A 27,413-nucleotide genomic window follows, 5' to 3' on the forward strand; every position below is an offset into this window, starting at 1 on the left:
TGTCCTGATTGAACCATTCATTTTCTAGTAGCATGTTATTTAACCTCCATGTATTTATAGTCTTTCCAGGCTTTTTGTTGTAATCATCTTCTGGTTTCATACTGTTGTGGTCAGAAAAGATGCATGGTATGACTTTGATTTTCTTGAATTTGTTGAGGTTTGTTTTGTGGCCTAATATGTGATCTATTCCAGAGAATGTTCCTGGTGCACTTAAAAAAGAATTTGTATTCTGCTGTTTTAGGATGGAAGGGTCTGAATACATCTGTTAAATCCATCTGTTCCAGTGTGTCATATAAAACTACTATTTCCTTGTTGATTTTCTGTTTAGATGATCTGTCCATTGATGCAAGTGTGGTGTTAAAGTCCCCTACTATTATTGTATTATTATAGATTAGTTCCTTTATATTTGTTATTAACTGTTTTATGTATTTGGGTGCTCCTATGTTGGGTGTACATTTATTATTATATGTCCCCTTTGTCCTTTTTACAGTCTGTGTTTTAAAGTCTATTTTGTCAGAGATAAGTATTAGCTATTCCAGCTTTCCTTTGACATCAATTTTCATACTAAATATTTCTTCATCCCCTCACTTTCAATCTTCAGATGTCTTTAGCTCTAAAAGGAATCCCTTGTAGGCAGAATAGAGATGGGTCTTGTTTTTTATCCATTCTGTCACCCTATGTCTTTTGATTTGAGCATTTACTCCATTTACATTTAAAGTAGTTATTGATAGATATGTACTTATTGTTATTTTATTATTTGTTTTGTGGTTGTTTCTGAAAATTTTCCTTTTTCTTTTCTTTCTTTTATGTTTTGCTGGTTTTCTTTAGAGATATATTTGGATTTCTTTCCTTTTATTCTTTGCATATTTATTAGTGGTTTTTGATATATGGTCACCATTAGGTTTGTATATAACCTGTTCTTCATATAGCAGTCTATATCAAGTCGATGGTCCATTTAAGATTGAATCCATTTTTAGATAGATATATGTTATTATATTTTACATCCTTTTATTTTGTGAGTTCCTTGACTGATTTTTATGGGAATGTTAATTTTTACTGCTTTTGTGTTTCCATTATACTTTCACCTTTAGCTGTGTTTTCCACTTAAACACTCCCCTTTAATGTAAAGAAAGGGGAACACTCTTAAACTGATGGTGGGAAATGCAAGTTGGTGTAGCCACTTTGGAAAACAGTGTGGCAATTCCTCAAATAATTAAAAATAGAGCTACCCTATGACCCAGCAATTGCACTACTGGGTATTTACCCCAAAGATACAGATGTAGTGAAAAGAAGGGCCATCTGTACCCCAATATTCATAGCAGCAATGGCCAGGGTCACCAAACTGTGGAAAGAACCAAGATGCCCTTCAACAGACGAATGAATAAAGAAGATGTGGTCCATATATACAATGGAATATTACACAGCCATCAGAAAGGATGAATACCCAAATTTACATCAACATGAATGGGACTGGAAGAGATTATGCTGAGTGAAATAAGTCAAGCAGAAAAAGTCAATTATCAAATTATCAAAAAACTCCTGCATTGGGAGATGTGGTATAAGCTGGGGTTTTGTCCAGTCTTCTTGAGGAAGTGGCCTGTCATGCTGAGATTTAGGCAAGACTGACTGGGAAGGGCAGTTGCACTGAAGCATGGGTCAGAGTTTCTTAAGAAAGTTAGGTAATGAGTGGTCCGTGTTGGGCTGGTTACCACAGGTACCTCTGTGTTTATGCTGAAGGGCAGTGCAGGGAAATGGCACTTCCCATTTCCTTCATTCCTCGTGGAGTCTCTCTGTGAATGGTGCTTCTTTAAGACATGCTCCAAAATGAGCAGATAACCTCACCACTCTGTGCCTCAGACACTCTTCAGCTATCTGATTCCATGCTGCATGTCTGCAGGTTATTTACCTGCCTCTTCTACAAGAGTAGCCCCAATATCCTCCAGGTTTTCCTGGGCCCAAGCCCACTGACCTTTAGAACATTAAGCTTTAAACCCCACCCTTTGCAAGAACTCATGAAATTCAGGCCTTCTTACCCTCCAAGTCAATTGGTATGGGGATTCGTTTTCCTCATGCAGTCTCCTGTGTGTCAGTCTGTCTCTCACCCTTCTCTGCAACAGTGGCTGCCTCCCCACCACAGCAGCCATAACCTCTTTCTCCCAAACTGAGTCTCCATGCTTCCTACCTTTTATCTTTAGTTGTGGAGTTTCTTCTGCCAGTCTTCAGATTGATTTCTAGGATATTTAAGATGATTTGATAGTTATCTAATTGTACTTGAGGGGCAAGACGAGTCTAGGATCCTCCTACTCTGCTGTCATCTTCCAACCTCATAAATTCTTTTCAGACTTACTGTAAATATCATTCCTGAAAGTATCTTTTATATAATAAGTTTTGCCGTTGATAAAAGGAAAAGTAAGATCAGGCCCTATCCAGATTATATCCACATTCCTTAAAGCTGAAGACAAGATTAGAGGTTTACCAAATTTCTTACTTGGTTAGTAAAGGAAAATTTTGTCATTTTATTTGAGTGGAGATTAAAAAAAAAAAAAAAAAAAAAAACCTTTCTACCTTTTTTAGAAGCCTAACAGTAGTACTTGTTTAAACTTCTTGAAGTTATTTCAAAACTGTCTTTCATCCTGCTGAAGTCAAGTCACCTTCTCACATGGGATTATCATCTATTTCAGGTATAAGCTTGATGGTAAAAAGAAAAAAAAAAGTCTCTTAAGAGAAAGTGAAGCAAACAGGCTTTTTTGTTATTCTCAGCTTAGTATCATGGAAAATTCCAGTGTCACTAATATGACAGTAGATACATTTTTGGGAAATGAAATCTATTGCTTTTTCATCACTGAAAACTTATATCATTAGCTGAATTATCATTATATTCTTGTTCCTCAGGTATGAAATAATGAATTTCAAGGAAATGGGAAAAGATTATTTTGATTATATCAATGTTGGAAGCTGGGACAATGGAGAATTAAAAATGGATGATGATGAAGTATGGTCCAAGAAAAACAACATCATCAGATCCGTGTGCAGTGAACCATGTGAGAAAGGCCAGATAAAGGTAAAATGGAGTCTTTTTTAAAAATTTTTGTCATAAATTCAAAAGTGTTCACTATCATTGGTTATTTCTTTTAAAAAAAGATTTATTTATTTGAGAGAGAATGCATGTATGGGTGTGCATGCAGTGGAGGGAGGTTGGAAGAGCAGAGGGAGAGGAAGAGGGAAAGAATCCCAAGAAGACTCTGCACTGAGCATGGAGCCTGACACAGGATTCAATCTCACAACCCTGAGATCATGACCTGAGCAGAAACCGAGTTGGACACTCAACCAACTGGGCCACCCAGGTGCCCCATTACTGGCTATTTCTAAAAAATTTAGATATTTGCTTTTTTACATTATAAGCTTCTAATGTCAGAAATTGTGTTTTGTGGGGTTTGGGGGGTGTTTTTGTTTTGTTTTGTTTACTTTTCTCTCATTAATTCCTTCTGATAGTATGACCCACAATAATCTTAATAGTAAGACTGATTGAACCAGTTGTTGAGTCATGCTTCCCCACACCATTTATACTCATGTAAGCCTTTTAAAGACATGTTTCCTGGGGATAAATAGTTCACAGTTGGAAACCACATTAATTTCTAATTAACTTAACAAATATTTATCAAACTCCTGCTAATGTAATAGTTTATATCAATGGGGCAAAAATAAGTAACACACATTCACTGCCAGAAGATTTATAGTCTAGCTGAGGAAAAATGGGCACAAATAAGCAACATCATATAAAATGCAATGACTTCATTAAGAAAGAAAAAGACCACGTATATAAGTTCATATAAAATAAAGGAAAAGTTTTATTCTGAGTAAAATATCAGACCATGAAGAACTGATACGATTTCAGGGAGAGATGTGGGAAAATGATCACTTATGTAGAAGGAACAGTAATAGGAAAAATACAGAAGTAGTCTACTGAAGATTGTTCTGGAATAACTGAATAATCTAGGGTTCATTGCTTTAAATAGTCATTATTAAAGAGAAAGTCAAAATGATAGATTGAAGCCATATTTGTGGAGAGTTTTGAATGTCATACTAAGCAGGTTGAATTTAATTTTTATTAACCAGGAGTCAGAGTAATCTTCACAAAGATGTTGAGATAAGCTAGACTATAGTAGGTGAGAGGTATGAGTAGCTATGAAACATGAATAGAGAAAGAAGAGACAAATAAGGACACTGTGATAATGGTGACAAGAAGCTTGGATTATGGAGGGAGCAGTGAAAATGGAGAGGGAGCAGGGGAGATGTTTGAGAGAAATATTATATAGACAGGTATACTCAGTCAGCCCTGGTTACCAATTGGATGTAGTGTTGGAGAAGAAAAAGAAGTCTATGACAATCAATCACCATTTCAATCTTAGTAGCTAGAAAGTGTCATTATCAAGCATAGAAAAATGGGAATGGTTTTAGAGAAAAATAACGAGCTAGTTTATATCAATAAACTTGAGATATCTAGCCAATGATAGAAAACATTGGTCTACAACAATGAGAAGGCTGAAGATACAGATTTAGAAGTTAACTGACTAGAGCTGCAGTGGGAGCTGTTCAAGTAGATCAGTCACTGACCCTGAAAGAGAAAATAAAAGTAGACCAAGAATAGATCTTGAAGATCTGCTTTGAAAGCATAAAGCAAGAAGAAAAAGTAGAGTGAAAGACAACAAGGCCAGGGAGAGATAGAACGAGAGAGCACACTATTATGTTAAGTGGTGATCAGTGGAAGAGAGAGGTCAAGGAAGACAAGAACTGAGGGAAAGACAGGAAAATTGGAGTTAGCCCTTCATCTGGAGCCTTCTGAAAATAGAACTTGGATCTTAAACAAGATAAAAGGGCAACTGAGCAGCAAGAAGAAGCAGGTAAGGGGCAGTCCTGGTAGCTTGAGGGCATTGAAAAGTTACTTTTAGACTGAGTAAGTTCTGGCCACAGTTACAGAAAATAAAAAGTCAGAAAAGAAAGAATGAAGATATAATAAAAATAGTAAGTTTAGTTATTGGTGTATAATACCTAGGGGAAGAAAAATGATATCACAATTATTTATTCATCAAATACTTATTTAAATATTTCAGTACAACATTTCAGGCAGTGTATACACCTAGAGAGGTTGGACTTACTCTTTTCAGTCAACCTCGGGTTTACCCTGTTTGGAACATTTGAGGTGTTCATTCATCGATGATTACAAATGAAACTGAAGTAATTCAGTATTAATTGTAAGATCTTTAAGAGGTAGTTCTGAAGATTTGATAAGCATAAAACCAGAAAGAAGAAAGATAAATAAAGATAAATATAAATTTATTAGTATCTGCTAAATGGCACAGTAGCTTATAGAATAACTAAAAATTTCTGTATGTTTTGTTATGGTACACAACAAGTGTTAGTAAACCACAATCCATGTGCCAAATTCAGTCTGCTGCTTGGTTTTATAATTAAGTTTTGTTGAGGGGCGCCTGAGTGGCTCAGTTGGTTAAGTGTCTGACTCTTGATTTCAGCTCAGGTCTGATCTCAGGGGTCCTGGGATCAAGCCCACATTGGACTCCGTGCTCAGTGGGGAGTCTGCTTGAGATTCTCTCTCTCTCCCTTTGTCTCTCCCTCAACTCATGTGCCCATGTTCTCTCTCTCTGTCTCTCTCAAATAAATAAATAAATCTTTTAAAAAATAAAGTTTTATTCAAGTACACCATGCTCATTTCTTCATGTATTGTCTATGCCTGCTTTTATGTTATAATGAATAGAGTTGAAGAGTTGAATTCCAATAGAGACTATCTGGCCCACAAAGCCAAAAGTATTTACTATCTGGTCTCTTGCAGAAAAAGTTTGCCAACCCTTAATATTCAGTGACAGTCTGCATCTTGCCCAGTCATCTTGCAATTACACTCTGTATGTGAAATTCTTTTTAGACTCACTCAGAATATTGATTGTTCGTAATTTCCATTTCCTCATGCAGAAAGATAAGCCTGTGTAAATTATCACCTGGACATTATTTGTTTTGACCTTTCACAGCAAGACAGCTTGAACGTATAACTTCAAAATGCTGAATGGCTGATTTGGGAGATATTTTAATATATATTTTTCTACCCCATTCTATGGGGAATAACTTACATGATGGAAGAATTTGACTCCCTAGTATCATATTTTTAATACTAGTTAATCTGTAATGTTTATTTAGTCTTTTTAATTCCAAATTTTATTTTCCTAACCATATATCATTTTTCACTAAATATACAATTGACAACATTTTCTTAATATGGTTTAAGGGTGTCATTGAGCAAATTCATTAAAGATGTCAACACCTCATGCCATTGTTCAGATTTGTTAACTTAGTGTCGATGGAAGTACACTTGGTCTGGCAAAGGTTCAAATGTGTTACATATGGTTATTCATAAAGGAAGCATCACTACTTCCAAAGTCTTCAAAAAGAATGGGAATCACTATGTAACAGAATTATCACTTCTTATACTCAAAATCAGCGTGAAACAGAACATATATATCAAGTGAAAAAAATCAATTCTGAATGATCAGAAGCAGACATACAGAGCTGTCACCAGAATTTAAAAAAAAAACAAAAAACTGTAATATTGGAATTACTTGGAAAAGGAAATGATATTATTTTGGTTTAAAAAAAAAACTGAAAAAAAAAAATCCTGAAATTTACACACCAGTGCAAACTAAAGCATGGAAGTGGGCATATTTTTAGAAAGAAAAATGCAACTGCTTTTCTATGCCCTGCCTTGCTAAGAAAGAGAATTCTTCAGTATTTCAAATGCTTGCTTGCATTACAAAGCTAGTAATTGTCCAACAATAGTTTTACCAAGTGTGGTTGAAGTTACCTTAAAATCAAATTTATTTCTCTATGTATATATTTATATGCATATTACAAATAAAACAGCTAACACTTTTAGAGTATCCTACAGTTTACAAATCACTGTGCTATTTTATTTAATCCTCAGGAAAGCCTATACAGCTAGATATTATTTTAAAAGCATTGGTCTTGGGGTCAGCTGGGGGACTGTTCAAAGCTGCACAACTATTTTATTTAGTGGCTACAAGAAAGACTAGAACCATAGCGCCTCTTGATTCTCAAGGCCAGGACTCTCTACTACATCTTTCAAAATATCATGAACCCTATCTATATTGTTTTTAAGTTTTATTTTAATTCCAGCTAGTTATACATACAGTGTTATATTAGTTTCAGGTATGCAGTATAGTGATCCCATGCTTCCATACATCACCTGGTGCCCATTGTAAGCTCACTATACCTCAGTTTTCTCCCTTAAAAAAAAAAAAAAGAACAAAATAAAACCAATCACCTTAAACAGAGCCCCTGTGATGTTTTAATGAGATAACTGCATGCGGCATGCAGAAAACAGTCAATGAATAGTAGTATTATGAAGAATACTTTAGATAGATTAAGCAGGTCTAATTAGTGATTCTGCCTCACTTATCTGGTTATTTTAAAGAAAGGACGATTCAGACCCTTTCATCATCATTCTCTCCTTGTGTGCTTGCAGTGTCAAGAGCCAACAAAAGGATAGAAAATGTAAAGAAAGAGGTGCCAGATTCCAATGGTATCTGGCTATCAGTATCCAGACATGGTTACTGTCAGTAATAGAGTCAGCATGGAGGACAAGGAATCTACGGTATAATCATCACTGTGTCTGGTTATTGCTGGTGATTAATCACAGTTTTAATTATTTATAGGAATGTTTAATGAATGCTGTCTCTACTCCACAGAGGCTATGCATGCACCAGTGGTGGAAAAAAATAAAAGACATCCATTTCTAAAGAATAACATCTGGGACTCCTTCAGCTGCTAAATTATTTCAATTATTTCCCATTGCCTTAAAAAAAATCTAATGGATGAAGGGTATATAATAGTCTCAAAGATCTTATCCACTGTCATCCCAAGCAAATCAAAGCTACTAGAGTAGGAAAGAATGAGCTGTGAGTTATTGATGCAGATTTTGAGTAGAAACAGACCAAGAGACAAACTCCAGAAAAAATAAAAATCATGTTCTACCTCTTAATTCAGTAGAAATTCTTAATGATTTTTTAATCAATATGGGTAGATTTCTGAACTGTAGCAGGTATATGATGTTTTTTGCTAACAATTATTCAACTACTGGAGGGAAGTCAAGGTAAATTCACAGAGTAAAATTTCTTAATTTCGGGTAAAGATGGACACAGACTCTGGGGAAAATTCAGTTACACGCATAAATATGTAAATGACTGTATTTATATATGAGCATAAACACAGGCACTTATTTAAATATAGATATCTAAAGCTAAGTATCCAAAGACTTGCATTTAATTTAATTCCAGACCCTATCACCAACTAATTTTATGATGCGGACTGATCACTTAAACTCAGCTTCAGTTTCTGTGATTATAAAATGAGAATATTAATACTTATCCTGTCTATCTGATACCATTTGAAATAATTTATGTGAAAGCCATTTCTGTTTTGCAAAGCAGCATATTTGAATAACAGATTGCTGGATTTTTCTCTATACAAAAAAATAATCAAAATTTTAAATATTTACCTTAGGTGATCCGGAAGGGGGAAGTCAGCTGTTGTTGGACCTGTACACCCTGTAAAGAAAATGAGTATGTCTTTGATGAGTACACCTGCAAGGCATGCCAGCTGGGGTCGTGGCCCACTGATGACCTTACAGGTACATGTATCACATTGTCAACTTGGGTACATACCTCAAAATCAACTGCAAAAGGACAAAGACATGGGTGGATGGGGTCACAACTCCAAGTATTTCTCATCTTGGTTGTCTTATTCATGTGATGAAGAATTCCCTTAGTGACAGAAGCCTTCCCAATGCCTGGGCTAATCATAAAAACATCTCAGGAAGAGATTGGTCAATATTCCCAACTTCACCCCCAAAGTAGATCAGAATTCCTAGGTTTTCTACTGGACTTTTTCACCCCATTCTCCAGATATTCCCAGAAGGTCCTAAGCAGGCCTCCAGTTAACCATCATTTGAAGTGGAATGGGAGAGCTGTTAGCCAGGAAAAGACTAAAAAAGACATATCCAAGAGCAAAAACGTAGCATGGAGTTGGGTGGAAGTTGGTCTAAAACTTTGATACTCTTCACACTTTTCCTTAGTCTAAACCAGGAAGCTCTAACTAATGAGTTTTTGAATAATGTTAGCGCAAGGTAAAACTCATGTCTGCTTGGTTTTTTTTGTTTTTGCCATTATTGTTTGTCTTGTCTGTTTGGCTTTTGTGTTATTTTGGTTTGGGTTCTTTTTATCTCACAAACATGTAAAGGGATACATCGTTGTGTTATCAAGATTATATTTCATAGCTATTTCTAATTTTTACAGTACAGAAACGGAATATAATACCCTTCATCTTTTCTTCCAATTTATTCAGTAAACATTTGTTAAATGCATATGTTACATGCCTATTTGCCTACCATTAAAATAAATATAAAGAAATAGAGCTGCAACATCTATCTTAAAGAAGTTAAAAAGGGGGTGCCTGGGTGGCTCAGTCATTTAAGTGGCTGACTCTTGATTTTGCCTCATGATCTCGGGCTCCTTGGACTGAACCCTACATTGGGTTCCATGCTCAGTAGAGAATCTACCCCCCCCCAAATAAATAAGTAAATCTTTTTTAAAAAGAATTTAATAAGGGAGGCAAAAAGGTAAAAATATTAGTACAATTATAATAAAAGGGAAGATTTGTGGACATGGAATATGAGGAAAGGACCTATACAATTTGGTTTTCAAGAAAAGTAAGAGAAAAAACAGTCCAGGCAGAGGACCCATCGAGGGGGATATCAGGTCATGTAGTGGTTTTACAATTAACATAGATCTCCTAGAGGCTGAGAGACTATAAAAATCAGTGTTAAACTCCATCCCTCACAGGGTGAGAGATTAACCAGGGTAGTCATATTAGCAATTCCAAAAGCCTGGTTCTACAAATCCTGTGATCCTGGACCTTTTGAGATCAGTTCACATTAATGACTTTGCTTCAGGGACTAATATTTATATGGAAGACTTCCTTTAAAAAATAAATAAATAAAACATCCACGTGCCTTCTAATAGTATTTGAGTCCTGTTTTCACCATCAGACCATGAGCTTTCTGATACCCATACATCCTGGTATTCCCAGAGCCAACTCAACGCTGAGCTGAACACAAGCCTTCAATAGACTTAGTTGAATGGATGAGTTACAGCGTACACACACATACAAATTGTGTTTAATATGAAATAAAAGAACACAATTTAAAAAATAAAAGCATTAGGGAAGAAATAATTTAAATTTGCAGTTCTTCTTTGAAGAAGTGGAAATTAGTTGAGGCCTAAATAAGAAATAGAAATAGCTAGCTAAGCATGGTGAGAAGGGCATTTCTGGCTGAGAGAAAAGCACAGTCTGTGTATGAGTAACCAAATGGGAAAATCAGAAAGGTAGCAGGAACTAGATCATATATAACCTTCTAGAACATGTTTAGGATTTGAGTGTTTGGTATGAAGTGTAATGAGAAACCATTGCAGGGAGTGTAGTAGGAAAAAAAAAAAACCAACATGACTGGATGTATATTTTCAAAAATATAATTCTGGTAGCTGTCCAAGAGAATAATTTGGAGAGGGATGGAATGTGGGAGAAAGGGATACAGGTTGGGTGGCTACTGCAGGCAGGGGTTCTTGGTGTCCTGGACTAAATAGCACATTGGAAGGTTGGAGATATACTTTTGAAGCAGAATCGACAGGACATACAAGTGAACTGGCTGCAGTAGATATTATGTAAAGGTACCAAATTTTCTGCCTTGAAGACTGAAGAAATAAATACATTCTTTGATAAAGATCAATATTTTGGTTTGTCTTAGATCAGTTTGACAAGTCTTTGAGATTTTCAGGTATGGATTAATTAATTTAACAAGCTCCTTAGTTTGAGCCAGAAAATGTAATAGGAGCTGGAAAAACAAAATATAGTCAAAGCTTTCAAGAAACTTAAAATCTAGTGGGGGGGAAAGCATATAAACAGTAACAACACAGTATACTTGTGCTGCGGGTAGATGAGGAATGAACAAAGTACTATGGAAAAATGAAGGAGAGCATACTTAACATGGGGAATTGGAGGAAGTATAATCTTGGGGCGCCTGGGTGGTTCAGTGGGTTAAAGCCTCTGCCTTTGGCTCAGGTCATGATCCTAGGGTCCAGGGATCGAGCCCTGTGTCAGGCTCTCTGCTCAGCAGGCAGATTTAAAAAAAAAAAAAAAAGTATAATCTTGAGGCATAATCTTCAACTCACTTTTTTTTTAAAAAGTGAAGAGGTTCATATTGGAAGGTGTGTGCAACATCAAGGCTTTAAATGGCACCACCATTCTCTTGGGTGCCCTAACCAAAATGAAGTGTGCCATCTTAGACTCTTCTTTATGCCTGGCCACCCATATCCACTCACTTGTCAAGCCTGGCTATTTGAATTTGTAAATATTCTTATTCCTTCCCCTCCTCTCCATTTGTACAACTCTTCCCTTGACCAGGTTCTCATCATCTCACATCTGAGCATTGCAGTAATTTCCCAATGTACTTCCCTATTCCCAAATGTATGCCACATAACTCTAAGTCTACTTTTCATGTTACTGCTGGATAATGTATCCAAAATAGAGTTGTCCTTTTACTTCATTGTTCAACACTTAGCAATTTTTGTATCTCTACTGGATACATTCTAAGGTTTTCAACGTGGCATACAAAATTCCCTCTCATCTCCACCCTTCTATAACCTTTCTCGTTCCAGTCACTACCACTTGGCAACTCTCATTTTACCTCCTAGCATCAAGGACTGTTTATAATACATTATATATACACAATACCATTTTATTCCTGTATGTCCATACCTGTGTTATCTTCTCTGCTTGGAAGGCACTTACTCCTCTTTACTTGAGTAACTCTGACTCAATCCTTTCTTACGCTATTCAAATGTCACCTTCTCTCTGAACTCTTGGTTGATGTTCTTAGACTGAGAAGTCCCCTATACGGTATTTCTAAAGCAAATTATCCTTCCCTCTTTAGGTCAGTTTTCAAACTGGATTTTAATGGCCTTTATTTTTATCTTCCTCTCCTACTGAATCATTAGTTTTCCAAGGATGTAACTCTATCTCAATCATATTTGCATTCCCAGCATCTGACATGATGCCTAGCACAGGGGAGAAACTCAGTCGATGTATGTCAACCAGCAGGAAGATTGTGGGGAGTGTAACAAATGAAGATGAAAGTACATATTAGGGCCATCCTGTGACAATAGGCTTTAACTAAAGAGTTTGGACTTTATCCTGTAATCAGTGTAGGGCCAGTAGAGGTTTTCAAGCAGAATGAGAGGCTTTTCCTTTGGCTGCATGCATACATGTGAGTGGGTGGGTATGTGGGAGTAGGGGAGGAGAAGGTGGGAGCAATAACTGCCAAACTTGGAAAGGTCTCTGCATTGATATCATGTGAAGTTTAACCTTTAATTGAGATCTACGGCATTTTTCCAAGTAGCCTATAGGTGTTTGCGACTCTGTCTCACTGACTCTGAATCAAAGTAGCAGATCCCTTGGGGCTGCTCTCTAGCCAGGAAACTGCTCTGATTACTTCAGCTCTTCCAAAGCCACCACAGAGATGTCTGGGGCTAGCTTCAGGGAATATTTTAAGTCTTCCTTACACCCACTTGGTTTGTAGTTACTCTACTGCAGCCCCATAACATGACAGCTCAGGTCACCTCTGGGTCAGTGCCCTCATTGTGATAATAGATAGCAACTACCACATACATGATGCTTTCTACGTTTCAGGAACTGTTTGAAATCTTACAAATGTTAATTTATTTAATCCTGTATACCAATTCTATAAGAATGGTAGCATGGTCAAGAGATATGAGCCAACTAACAATTGAATAATTGTTCAGAAAAACAACTAAAAGTGGCAATAAACTGACATTAATATCTGTCTACATATTTATCCATATATCTGTATATTTGTGTCTATTCATATGATAGATGGTTGAAATGAAGATGACTCATTGGTAGGAAAAGGTGTTTGTGAGTGCTGGGATTGTGGGTGACTTTTTCATAAACACACACACATAGGTGTGTATAAACATATATGCATATAATATTGGAGTATGTTATGAGAATGTATTTCTACTAATTAGGTCATTAAAATAAATTTTAAGCTAGCCAGTTTCTTTTTTTTTAAGATTTTATGTATTTATTTATTTATTTGACAGAGAGAGATCACAAGTAGACAGAGAGGCAGGCAGAGAGAGAGGAGGAAGCAGGCTCCCCGCTGAGCAGAGAGCCCAATGTGAGGCTTGATCCCAGGACCCTGAGATCATGACCTGAGCCGAAGGCAGAGGCTTAACACACTGAGCCAACTAGGCGCCGCAAAGCTAGTTATATTCTTAATAGCTATCATAAATTGGCAGGAACCAGGATGAGGAAAAGTGAGAAAGAGAATCTGGCACGAAAACCAGGAAGAAGAAGAAGAAAAAGATTTAAAAATGGAGGATGAGGGAGGGCAGAACACAACGGCCCTAATCCAACTTATTCTCATGGAGACAGCAAGTTTTTATTCTTTGTCTAACACTCTTCCGATGTCTGTGTTAGCAGGGAATAGGATAGCTGGAATCCCTGCCCTCTTAGAGACTATTATCTAAATATTGACAGAGAATAGTGAAATGCTGAGTGTTAACACCAGAGAACACCCAAGGACATAGGATCCTGTATCAGTGGAAGCAACTTAGATGGGTTTTAAGTTTGCCTCTTCCATGAACATTGGTCATACAAGAATTAAAGGAAAGGTGGAAGTTGACCAAACTAAAATGAGAGAGAAGAGTTTAGGGCATAGAATACAAGAATTTAAAAGGAACAGAGACTATGGATGGGGTGGAGGGAATGAGTGGGGCAAGAGAGGCAGAGGCCAATGCTTGGAGGGCTTTGTGAGCCATGGTAAATAATTTGAAGTTTATTCTAAGGGAAACTGAAAATAATTATTGAATCATTTAGTCATTTATTCAACAAATATATACCTAGAACTTCTTCTGCCCCAGGCAGTGTTCTAAGGGCTGAAAATATTTCCATGACTAAAACGTAAAATTCTCTGCCCTTATGATGTTTATGTTCTAGTGGAAAGAATAGTTTGGAACAAGACAATTGTCACCTCCAGGAATGTCCAAAAACTGAAGAAAGTTAATGCAATCATGGTGGACTACTCTATAAATATTATTCAAATAGTTGCAATGTAAAGAGTGAATATTTTTTAAAAACATGATTTCGGAACAGTGGCTTCATCTGCAGAGAGAGAAGGGAGAGAGTCAGATGGGAGTTACAAAAGAGGTTTTAATTTTGTCTGTAAGCTGTGTGTGTGTGATTTGAGATAAGTATGACAAAATATTGCCATTTATCAAACCTGGATTTTTTATGTTTGTTCTATAATTCTGTGTGTGTTTACAATTTTTAGAACTGAAAATACTTCACACTACTTGAGCTATTCAAATATTGAATACTGAAAGATACAATTTAAAAATAAAGATTAAAATGGGGATTTTAAAAGGAGGATAAGAGAAAAACCACAGTAATGAAATTTTGCAGATTACAATGTGAAGCTATTTGCGGTTTAGACTATGATGATGTGGTGGGGAAAAAAGAGCAATGAAGAGATCTGGTTAGGAATTAAAATCAAAAGGAGAAGGTAATTGTTTCCCTGACAGAAGAATGCAACTGCAGTCTAATGTGGTTTGTGCAAGGAAGGAGGAAAAAAATAGTGGAAAGCAACAATTGGGGTTCAGTATTCAGAGAATTCCTTAAAAGCTTCTGCCAAGACAACTTTTTCATTGCACACCATTCCCCACCAGATAAATATAAAAACTGCCTAGAAAGAATCTTTAATTTGTTTCTGTCAAAGAATTTGGGATGGGCTGAAAGTAGCAGATCTTTGGCTCCTCTGTTGAAAGCCAAAGCCATGGGAAACACTTTCAGGTGGATTTGCCAAGTCTGGCAACCTTCAAACAAACCTAACTGAAAGGAAAAAGCAAAAATAAAATGACTTTCCAGAAAGTAACTCAATGTGAAGCTTTATGACAGGAAGTTAGAATGATTTCCTGCTTTTCAATTATGAGGAAATGTATCTTATTTATTTTCAATGCAGAGCTGTAAAATAGAAAGAAGGCAGGGCATATCAACATTTTAATGTCAATAGGAACATTCTCTAGGAAGTTTCTTTGGTTCCCCCAGTTACCTAATTGCTTTGGAGATTAGAACCTTTGTATCTTCATTTAGGAAGAAAAAAAGAGGAGAGTCAAACAAAAAGGAGTTGGTGGGAACCTGGGAGGGATTGGAGGATGAGCTCCAAGGGGACTAACCACTCAGGTTTTATAACTCCCTGCATTTCAGTTTTACTCTCTTCTTACAAATAATTACTTCATTTGTGTTCTCAGTTTGTCCCACTTTTCTTGGGCCTTTTTTTTTTTTTTGTCCTGTAATAAATAAGTACATTTAAAAAATATATAGGAAGACTGATTTTCATTACCAAAAATTATAACTATCTTAAGCATTACCCTTTTGAATCCTATGAGATAGATATTACTATTTTATAACTGAGTTAATTAAGACCCAGGAAGATTCTGTAAATTGTTCAAACTAGTGACTAACTGACAAAACTAGTAGAAAATCAAGCCTAACTACTGTGATTTCACTGTTTTATGCTACACTGCCTTCCTTTCTCCACCATCACATTTTGGAGTCCCATATTATCCAGAAATTACAGAAAAGAAAAAAATTCAGGTTTCAAGCTGGTCACATGTTAATTATTCCAAGTTGCTGTGATATTTTCATTTCAAATGTGCTTAAAATATGCTTCCTGTTTATTCCAATACAGTTTGGCTGAGGAAAGGGTAAAAGATCCTTGCCATGTATTAAATATTATTTGCTTCTGATTCTTTAGGGGAGATCTGTTATGAGTTTAGTTGTTTTATTTATTTATTTATAAAAATCGGTTTATTTTTATCATTATCATTATAATAAATAGTTTCTGTTAATAGAAACACAACAGGTTTTCAAAAATGGTGACCTCTATTTCTTGGCTTCTAGGTTAGGTAGAAATTTGAATAAGAACATATGTTATACCATCTGGTTATTCTATCATTCATTCAACAAAAGTTCATCAGGTTGCTACACTGTTGTCAACTGTGCAAAGTTCTATCGATAGAGATGTAAATGGAAGGTACCTGACTTTCATTTATATAGACTCAACTGTCTATAACAGAAGAGGGCTGACTTAAAGAAATAATTGCATTGAAAGTATTACCTATGATATATGTTACAAATGAACCTATGCCAGGTTCACTGGTGGTACAGAGGATAGTAAGTCATGAGTGAATAATTCTAACCAGGTGCAAACATAGCACTGGGCACCAGACAATCAGTGATCATGGAGACACAGATCCTACCCTCAAATATCTCAGGGCCTGTGCAGACAAACATACTAATAAAAAGGCAATTTCAATGTAATATATTAAGTATGCCCCACATATAGTAGAAATTGATTTGATGTTTGTCCACTGAAAGAATACAAGAGAGAAGAGGAAATAAGAGAATGAATGAATAAACAAAGGAAAGGAACAAAGGAGGAAAGAAAGTGTTGGGATGAGAGGAAGTAGGGATTACTATAGGAGCATTGAGAAGAGAAAATTAACCAGGTCTTGGCAGTTTGGTGGTACCTTCTGGAAGGAAATGGAATCAATGAATGGAATTTAGAAATTAACCAGGTAAAAGGGAGAGGAATTTTTAAGTGGAAAAAAAAGACCCTGAGGAATGTTACATGTCCTATCAAAGAATGTATGTGTCTGAAAATATTTTTTCTAATATCACAAAGCTATTCAGGGGCAAGGGAAGCACTATTTCACATTCACCCTTCTAACAAAGCTTGTATTATGGGAACTACCTTTTCTTTCTTTCTTTCTTTCTTTCTTTCTTTCTTTCTTTCTTTCTGTCTTTCTTTCTTTCTTTGAGAGAGAGAGCACACTCAGGAGCAGGAGGAGGGTCAGAGGGAGAAGCAGGGTCCCTCCTGAGGGTAGCTCCATCCCAGGGCCCTAGGTTTATGACCTGAGTCAAAGGCAGATGTTTAACCAACTGAGCCATCCAAGTGCTGGGGACTATCATTTTCTAAAGACCAAAAATCGTAATGGTGACCAGGTGCAAGAGACAACTTTGTTTAATAATGGAATTCCCAGGTCACTAAGCATTTTCTAGATTTTCCTTAAATTTGTTACATAAACACCAATAGAATTTAAGGAAGGTAAATTTATGACAAATGTAGTTTAAAAAATGCAGATGAGAATTTTGGCCATGTCTGTAACAATTCATCTTTATTATCTTGCAGTAGCTAGTGGTTTAAATCAAAAGGCATTGGACTCAGACATATCCATGTTCAAATCTATACTCTGCAGCTAATTCATTGTGAGACTTTACGTAAACAAATTTCTATGTCTGAGCTTCAACTTCTTACATAAAATGAAGGTAATAGTAGTAACTAATTCAAAGAAGTATTAGAGAGATGAAATAGTGTACAAGGAGTTTAGTACCTGTTAACAGTTCAATTATATAATCATTCTAATGTTAATAAAATTTTAAAAAATATATAGTAATGAGAAATGAATATAGAGATTGATTGATTGAAGATGAATGAATGAGAAAATCCGGAAAAAGTTCGAAACTCTATTTAGTGTCTTCCACAATTGACAGTAAGATCCTTTAAGTCAAGGTCTGTCTAGCCCAGTGAATGGCACAGAATAGGCAGTGAATTTTTATCTGTTGAATATTTCTTTTAAGGTCACTCAGATGATCTTCTTAGGCCTTCTGATTCTAAATGAATGGATTATTCAGGTTAACAGTGATCTAGAAACTCCAGAAAAGTATTCATGATCTATAATAATACTAAAAGGTATTTGGGGCTTGAACTCATGACCCTGAGACTAAGCCCTGAGAGGAAATCAAGAGTCACATGCTCAACGGACTGAGCCACCCAGCCTCCCCCACCCTTTTTTTTAAACCACTCTCTGTAATCAAGAGTTTTCTGGTTCCATCGAGGTCATCATTATCCACTTCTGCTATTTTTCTCAATCACAAGAGGAAAAAATAATTTTTTAATCTTCCTCCCAAAGGGATTTAGCATCTATTGCCCTCAGTATTTTTTCATTTATATCCAGCTATGTGTTTGAAATTAAGTTAAAGATAAAGTTTTGTAGTGTCCCAAGGCTTAGTCTTTTCTATCTACATTTGCTTCATTGGTGATCTTACCTAGTCTCATGTTATTGTTCTCAGTTACACACTGAAGAAATTTCTGAGTTTAAATATATAGCTCAGATTTCTCATCTAATCTCCAAACTTGAATATTCAACTGTCTAATATTTATTTATTTGAATGTCTAATAGATATCTCATATTGTACAGTTCCAGAGATGCAAACCAGGTCTTTACTTTCCTGATCCCCAAGGCTGCTCTATCAGTAGCATTCTATTGATGGCAAATCCATTCTTTCAAAAGACAATAACTTTAGAATCATCTTTTTTTTTTTTTTTTTTTTTTTAGATTTTATTCATTTATTTGAGAGAGAGAGACAGAGTGAGAGAGCATGAGAGGGGAGGCCAGAGGGAGAAACATACTTCCCATGGAGCTGGGAGCCTGATGTGGGACTCCATCCCAGGACTCCGGGATCATGACCTGAGCCGAAGGCAGTTGCTTAGCCAACTGAGCCACCCAGGGACCCTGGAATCATCTTTTGATTCCTTTCATATCCTTTAATCAGTCGATCAGAAAATCCCACTGACTCTTCAAACAGAATTCTACTACTGCTCACTACCTCCACTGTAAGATCCCTTATCCTAGTAATCATCATTAATTATCTTTACTACTGAAATAACCTCCTAAGTAGTCTTCTGATTCTACCCTTGCCCCCTACCTATAGCGACTTCTTTTTTTTATTTTTTTTAATTTAATTGTATTTTATTTTTCTTCAGTGCTCCAAAATTCATTGTTTATGCACCACACCCAGCCACTTCTTAACACCTCAGGCAGAGATATATTTTTGGAAAGTAAGCCAGATTATTTTACTCCATTGTCTGAGAACCTGTGATGGTTTTCTATCTCATTCATCTTTGTGTATGGTATAAGAGAATGGTCAAGTTCATTCTTCTACATATAGCTGTCCAATTTTCCCAGCACCATTTATTGAAGAGACTTATCATTTTTCCACTGTGTATCTTTTCCTGCTTTGTCGAAGATCAGTTGACCATAGAGTTGCAGGTCCATATCTGGGCTCTCTACTCTGTTCCACTGGTATATGTGTCTGTTTTTGTGCCAATACCATGTTGTCTTGGTGATCACAGCTTTGTAGTAAAGCTTGAAATCAGGCAAAATGATGCCCCCAGTTTTGTTTTTATTTTTCAACATTTCCTTAGCAATTCATGGTCTCTTCTGGCTCCATACAAATTTTAGGATTGTTTCCACCAGCTCTTTGAAAAATGCTGGTGGAATTTTGATCGGGATGGCATTGAAAGTATAGATTGCTCTAGGCAGTATAGACATTTTAACAAAATTTATTCTTCCAATCCATGAGCATGGAATGCTTTTCCATCTTTTTGTGTCTTCTTCAATTTCTTTCATGAGTGTTTTGTAGTTCCTTGAGTACAGATCCTTTACCTCTTTAGCTGGGCTTATTCCCAGGTATCTTATGGTTCTTGGTGCTATAGTAAATGGAATCAGATCTCTAACTTCCCTTTTTAATATTTTCATTGTTAGTGTATAAGAAAGCAACTGATTTCTGTGCATTAATTTTATATCCTGCCATAATACCGAATTGCTGTATGAGTTCTAGTAGTTTGGGGGTGGAGTCTTTTGGGTTTTCCATATAAAGTATCATGTCATCTGAGAAGAAAGTTTGACTACTTCTTTGCCAATTTGAATACCTTTTATTTCTTTTTGTTGTCTGATTGCTGTTACTAGAAGTTCTAGTACTATGTTGAACAAGAGTGGTGAGAGTGGACATCCTAGTCGTGTTCCTGATCTCAAAAGGAAGGCTGTCGGGTTTTCCCCATTGAGGATGATATTTGCTGTGGGTTTTTCATAGATAGATTTTATGAAGTTGAGGAATGTTCCCTCTATCCCTATACTTTGAAGCATTTTGATCAGGAACAGATGCTGTATCTTGTCAAATGTTTTTTCCGCATCAACTGAGAGGACCCTGTGTTTCTTCTCTCTTCTCTTACTGATTTGTTCTCTCACAGTGATTGATTTGCAAATGCTGAACCACCCTTGCATCCCAGGGATAAATCCCACCTGGTCATTGTGGCTAATCCTTTTAATCCTATCTCATTCAAAGTCAACTAATGAATCATTGAACACTTCATCAAAAACTAATGATGTCCTATATGGTGGCTAACTTAACATAATAAAAAAATAAAAAAACAAAAACAAAGGAACAAAAAACAAAGTCCTTGCAAATTTATGTTCCGTATAATCTGGTCCTTTGTTGTGTCTCTGAAGTACCTTCCCTTCACTTCACCTTCCCTTCCCTCTAACACATTTGTCCTTCTTTATTTCTGATAAAACATTTAGAAGGTTCTTATCCTAGGGTCATTGCCCTAGCTGTTCTGTACTGGATTGCTCTATCTCAGACACACATACTATTAATCTTCCTTCCTCCAAGTCCTTGCTCAAAGGTCTAGCCTGGGCAACTTGTTTAATATTACCAGTTGTCCCTCCTTACCCTCTTCTACCTCTTATTTTCTCCATTTCATATTTAACTTTTATTCTATTATGTTATTTATGTATTAATTTATTTTTACTCATTATTTGCATATTGTCAATATCTCTACTTGGAATAAAAACTAAATTAGGTTTTTTTTTCCTTGTCTGTTTTGTTCACTTTGGAATATCAAGTTCCTAGAATATAATAGATAATAAATATTTACTGAAGAAATAAATTACAGAATAGAAGAAAACAAATCCCCATGTAGAGAGTGTCTGTCACCCACTGCAATATGAATTTCTTATTCTGCTAACTAATCCAAAGATTGGAATCATTATCTCCATCTTACAGAAAACTGAGGTTGAAAATGTAAAATATCAGTGTTTGTGGTCACAAAGTAAGTAAAAGAAAAAAGGCTTAAGCCTTACTGTAAAAGCCCTGATGTAAAACTCTGTACTTTTTCCTTGATACGATGCCATAGGCAATATGGAAATGAACATGAATCACTGGATTCCTTCCGAAAGGATCTCTAAAATGCAAGAAAAATTGTGTATAGTGGTCTTTTTCAAATAGCAAGTTTGATAACGCTGTTTTAGTTAATGCTGGAAAGAACAATGGGTTGTGTTTTTTTTTTTTAAGTGAAATTCCAGGGCTCATGCATCAAAAAATTGTAAAATGCCTTCTTACTCTTCCAATTTCTCAATTTTCATTAACTGATAAATTTGTTTATCCGACCAGAGAAGTCAAAAAGATGATATATCTATAAGCACAATATCATTTGTGCCCAGGAAAAAATAATATTGCTAAAAGGCCCTCTCTCAATGGACCTTCTCAAAACAAGTTTCCAAGAGAACATAAGCCAGTTTTCATCTTGCCAGAAACCATGCAATGAAAAATGTGTGCTGTATTCTTCGCAGTGATAAATTTGTGGTCTGGCTAAAAACAATGTCCTCGTGGTCAGAAACCACTCTGATATAACCAGACTGAAGAAAATAATGTGGTTTCATTGATTTCAGTTCTTGATAAATAGAGCTTACCCAAAATAAATTATCACATTTCCCCCCAATAACATAAAACATTATAATACAATGCCTACCACTACACTATCTAACCCTCTTGGAAAATACTTCATAAGGCAGTGGTATAGTATATGAGTAATATGAAACAGATAAATGTCTCCTACTTGCCACCTCTTAAAAATTACATTAAGTCAAGTGAAAAATTCTGAGAGCATATGTGCTGCCTTGTACTTACAAACAATTTAAGACAACATAATACCATTTACTTGGGGCTGTGTATATATAAACAGGCAAGAAAGATGAAATAGGCCCGGCTTTTCCCCAGAAGAACATAGAACAATCTAATAAAACACAAAGACAATTTAACAGATGTTGAGTCACTGCCTTTTTATGCATAGACTTTTCTTTTTCCTCCTTTTCTCACTTCATAATTATCATGCCACTCTTCAAGTTGCATGTTTTTTTATATGGCCCTCGGTCGAATCCTTGAGATATAGGCAGGAAGGCACTATTATCTTCCTTCCTAAAGCTGTTATCGACTTCCCATTGGAACTCTCAGCAATAATTGCCAGAAATATTAGAATTCTCTTACGACATTCTGTCATGAGGCTGTAGAGATAGGCTTCTGCACATCTGACTTCTGCTTTTCACACTTTTCTTTACATTTCTTCTGTTTTCCACATCTGTTTTTCTCCTCCTGTGGTTCCTTTAGATGCTTTCCACATCCAATCTGACCTCAGTTCTCTTCATTAAAAATCCATGAAGTAATGGTGCCCACCTACTAGAATGTGGGAACCTGAAGAAGATGTAAGTGCCTAGAAGAATAGAGTCACAGAGCCTGAGTGTTTTTGACCACGCCACCATTTTAATTTTTTTTAATTTATTTTTTTAGAGAATGAGAGAGAGAGAGGATGAGAAGGGGGAGGGTCAGAGGCAGACTCCCCACTGAGCAGGGAGCCTGATGTGGGACTCTATCTCTGGACTCCAGGATCATGACCTGAGCCAAAGGCTCATTTAACAAACTGAGCCACCCAGCACCCAAGCCACCATTTTAGAGGGATGAATGATTGTCTGTGTATCATCGTGGTGTGGGACAAGTATCTTGAATGGAGTGGGTGTTTCCTAATGTGCGCTCAACTAAGAAGTGAGTGACGTGCTCTAGTTGGGCTAAATGAACAAATTTTTAATCTCTTTAATGGTAAAATGAGGTATTAATCTTGGCCCTTACGCATTTATATATGGGGGGGGTGTTCCTATATTTTCTTCTTATAGTAAATAAGAGCATTTTAGTTAATAACATATATAACAGCAGCTCAATTAAGAAATACTTAAATATTATGACACGTAAAATTCAGGAATTAGTAGTCTTGGGAAGAGAAAGGAGAGGTAAAATCTACGACAGAATATACATACAATTCTGCAATCAGCCTTAGGCAAGGTAATGTAAACCCAGGCCTTAGAATACTCTTCTTATGTCTCTGAGCCACTCCCCCCCCCAAAAAATCACGATCATGTAACAGGGACTGTGGGAACACAGAAGGAATAGTGTGGGGTCTGCAAAAACTCCCCAGTCATAAAATCAAAAAGCCTCTGAATGTTTTGATGGAAGACAGGAAGAAAATGCCTTTTAGTACGCAGAGTATTTGAAAAAAATTGTGAGAGTCTGACTAAAGCCAAAGGACCTGGCTAGCCATAATTTTAATAGAAAGAGATATAAATTAATTGTAAAAACACTCATTAGAGGTGAAAATATCTGTGTAAAACTTTATTGAGAGTCTGTTGGTTTTAAAGTGATGACTGTAGTGTTTTATTCTAGTGAAACACAAAAATAGTCTTAAGCTTTTTATAGACCAAGTCCTGAGAAATTGCTTCACTCATGCTTTTCAGGTAATCAGTCTAATTTCTCACATGTGAATTCTTCTCCGAGGGTTTCTCGAGATCAAAGCTCTCATTATAGGGATGAGAAAGGAATGGATTTCTGTATTATTTCTGTTTCACGTGCAGGAAAACTGAGACAGAAATAGAGTAAAAGCTTCACAGTAACAGGAAAAAGTTGTGTACAAGCTGAAAATGAAGTGCCTTCTCCTGATTCTTCAATTGTCCCTCCTCTTCTTTAATGTAATCATGCATTCATTCACCTGTTTCCCTCCCTGTTATGTGTCAAGCACAGTACAAAAGCAAAGGCATGGCCTCCTGCTTTCAAATTGCTAACAGTCCACTAGGTAAGACAGATGCTGCAAACTCAGTGTGAGCATGCCGGTTGTGCTATTATGTGCAAAACACTGGTGTGCAGCTGTGGTGATAGGCCCAGGCCCAGAGGCTGACCACCTGGGAGGGACCTGTTCTTCCTGCTCAGGAGATCAGAAAAACCTGGCAAATGAAAGAGGAAGGAGGAGTCAGCTAGTGAAAAGGGAGAGGGAAAGATAAAAATGGACCAAAATGTTTTAGTCAGATGTTTTACTACTGAAATCCCTACGCTGTGTTTTTCCTCTCTTCATCTGCAGTATGACCAGAAGTCATATTTTTCAAAGCTGTTCCCTACAAATGTACATCTGTGATAATCCTTCCCCTTAGCACCCTGCAGTCCCATTAAACCATCCTTTAAGCTTTAATTATGAAATAAATCTTTGCATACATTTTCAAACTCCCCTGTAAAACGTAACCAATAAAAAAGAACAAAAAATGAAAACTAAATGAAAGCTACAGCCCTGAGTTGTCGGCTCTCTGAGGGGATTTGATTAAGGGAATCTAAAACACAAATATTTAATAAACCATGAAGGGCATGGTATAGGCTGGGTCCAGTGAAAAATGAATGGCTGTGAGTCTCCTGTGTGGCAATGTTAGAAATGTCCCACAGTCAGTCCTTGTTCTTGTCACCTATGGGGATCCGGTGCCCATTCAGGAAAATGTCTACACTAGAAAACTTTAGAGACACAAAGGCAACAATTGGTATCTCTGGCCCAGCAACTCAGGACATACGTGCCAGGATGAGGACATTGTTGATGATTCTGAACCAATGAGATTTTCTCAGAAGGAGGCATGACCTTCTGTTAGGATAACTAATATCAAATATGTATGCTACCACTAGCCCCTCCTCACCCATGAGCAGACACTGTTAATCATTCATGATTCTCTTTCCTACTAAGAAGACTCAAGAACCCTTTCAAAGGGGTACATGGTCCATTTCCCTCTCCTGATACACCATCAATCAATCAATCAATCAGTCAAAAATCCCACAGGATTTTAATCTCAGCCCCAATAAGTTAGCATATCAAACCTTATACTATTCCTCTATAAAACAGAATTAATGATACTTACCTGACTTGTTTAATAAAATATCTAGGATAACATCTGACATATAGTAGGCACCCAATAAATGTTAGTTTCTTCCTTTTTGTAATGCTCGCATAAGTAGGAATGAGGTAACTTCCTATGGAGGCAGCTTCAGTTAAAACTTACCCAACATTTTGGATACCAACTAAATCAGGGAGTAATCATGGTATGTTTTGTTTTATGATGACATAGTGGTAAAAATCAATCAACTCTAGATAAGCCTTCCCCACTGAGGACTTTTTTTTTCCTGGCCTAAAGTAAAACATGTTGCAATTAATAGCCTTCTTGAGAAGAGTGCTCTGAACTTTATAGTTAGATGGCACTTCTTAAAGAATGACTTCTGTCTCCTTTCTCTTTCTTCTACCCATGCTTCCCAGATCCAATGAACTACTCAGAGCTACATTAGTCTGTCAATATAAAACATTTATCATTGCCAAGTTAGGACCAGGAATATTTCTAATGCGAAACAGGTTACCTCTATGCAGAAGTAAGCTTTTGAGGTATTTATTTAGTTTTGCTCTCTCTGGTTACCAGAATCTTTACTCCATTTACTGAATTTATTTACTGAATCTTTACTGAATTTAGACTTCTATCTATAATGGTAACTAGGAATTCTGTAACTTGGAACTTCCTAAAGGCAACAAAAAATGTTTGCTGTGAATAACTTGATCCATACACCAGGAAGAAAATTATAAGTTTTGATTGTATGGTGTATATATTAATTTGTGAATTGCTATGTTAATATGAGTGAGGCAACATGCTCAGTACCAGGGATCCATCTGTGAGCAAAAGAGACAAATTCCCTAACATTAGAGTGTTGAAGTCCAGGAAGGAGGATAGACCTTAACAATATAATCTTTCTCTCTCACTCCCTCTCTCATACACACAAAATAGGTGATGTTATAGTAAATGCTACAAAGAAAAATAAGGTACCTAAATATCACACACACACACACACACACACACACACACACCACTTCCAATTCTTCTGAACCATGGAAGTGATAAAGAAAACACCTTTAGCTCAGGCTATGTGAAGAGATTCTTTTCAGGGGTATGAACAATGCAGAAAGAATTCTGAGTCTGCATTCTTCTGCTATCTTGGCTCAACATCCTAGAAACCAAAATCTAGTCTAAAGACAGAAAAATGGTCTATGCATGGAACAGACTTAAACGAAGCATGATGTTAGTCACCAGTCAACACCTTGTACTCTGGGCAGATCTATTGCTCAGGTATCAAAGGATAGTCCCACAATGGCCCCACATCAGTGTTGTACACCTGAAATGGCCGAGGACACATACACATGGAACTTGTTAGGGAGCTCCTGCCTCGCTGACTTATAGAATATCAGGTATCCATCCAGGATCTTTGACTCCTCATTCCTTCTACCTAAACAGACACCTGGAAAAGGATGTGGAAATGTAATAGTCTAGGAACTATTAACTACAGGAATATTAATCCTTTAAGACTAATACCTGAAAAATAAACATGAGTACCAGTTATTACTGAGCAGTGATAACATTTTTAGGTGTCCAGGAAATCAGTGGACCATCCATTCTCTTCATCTATCATCACCACAAAATCTGACACTTTTCTTCCTACAGCCCTCGTCTTAGTTATTTTATTAGCATTGCTATCAACTTGGTTAGAAGCCCCTTTCCTGAAACTTCTGTCTACCTCATAACTTGTTTCAATTCCAGCTCTAAAATGTCTTTCCCAGATCAATGTCTTCTTCAGGACAATGACTTAGTTTTTTCCCATCATCCTCTTGTGATAGCCTTCTGATCAGTTTATTCACCTCCAGTCTCCACTTGCCATCCTCACCTCCTGACTTTCTGATCTATCTTCCCCCACCACTAATCTTGGCCTTGAGATATAGTTCAAAGTCTTAGGTACAGGGGTGCCTGGGTGGCTCAGTGGGTTAAAGCTTCTGCCTTCGGCTCAGGTCATGATCTCAGGGTCCTGGGATGGAGCCCCTCATCGGGCTCTCGGCTCAGCAGGGAGCCTGCTTCCTCCTCTCTCCCTCTCTGGCTGCCTCTCTGCCTACTTGTGATCTCTGTCTGCCAAATAAATAAATAAAATATTTGAAACAAAGTCTTAGGTACAGTGTGGATGATCACACCTTGGAATTATCAAAGAAGGCATTCACAGACTGGATAAGAAGTCAGTCTGATACTCTAAGGTTGGGCTGCCAACCAAGGATCAAGGATCAGTTGTATAGTCATTAAGCTTACTTATTCAAAATAAGATTCCTTTGTCCTGATTCAAAATGCACTGATTCGAAA

At 36.7% G+C, this 27,413-nt stretch overlaps 1 protein-coding gene across 3 annotated transcripts in view; it reads left to right on the forward strand.

The window, feature by feature from the left end:
* GRM5 (glutamate metabotropic receptor 5) overlaps positions 1-27,413 on the forward strand; it is a 513,137-nt gene that overhangs the window by 428,476 nt on the left and 57,248 nt on the right. For all 3 annotated transcript variants that reach the window (XM_032852842.1, XM_032852844.1, XM_032852843.1), the window contains exons 6-7: positions 2,893-3,061; positions 8,587-8,713. In XM_032852842.1, coding sequence (XP_032708733.1) covers positions 2,893-3,061; positions 8,587-8,713 — 296 coding nt within the window. The remainder of the gene's footprint in view (positions 1-2,892; positions 3,062-8,586; positions 8,714-27,413) is intronic.

This window comes from Lontra canadensis, unplaced genomic scaffold (genome assembly GCF_010015895.1).
Source record: "Lontra canadensis isolate GAN:19392208 unplaced genomic scaffold, GSC_riverotter_1.0 scaffold7, whole genome shotgun sequence".
NCBI lineage: Eukaryota > Metazoa > Chordata > Mammalia > Carnivora > Mustelidae > Lontra > Lontra canadensis.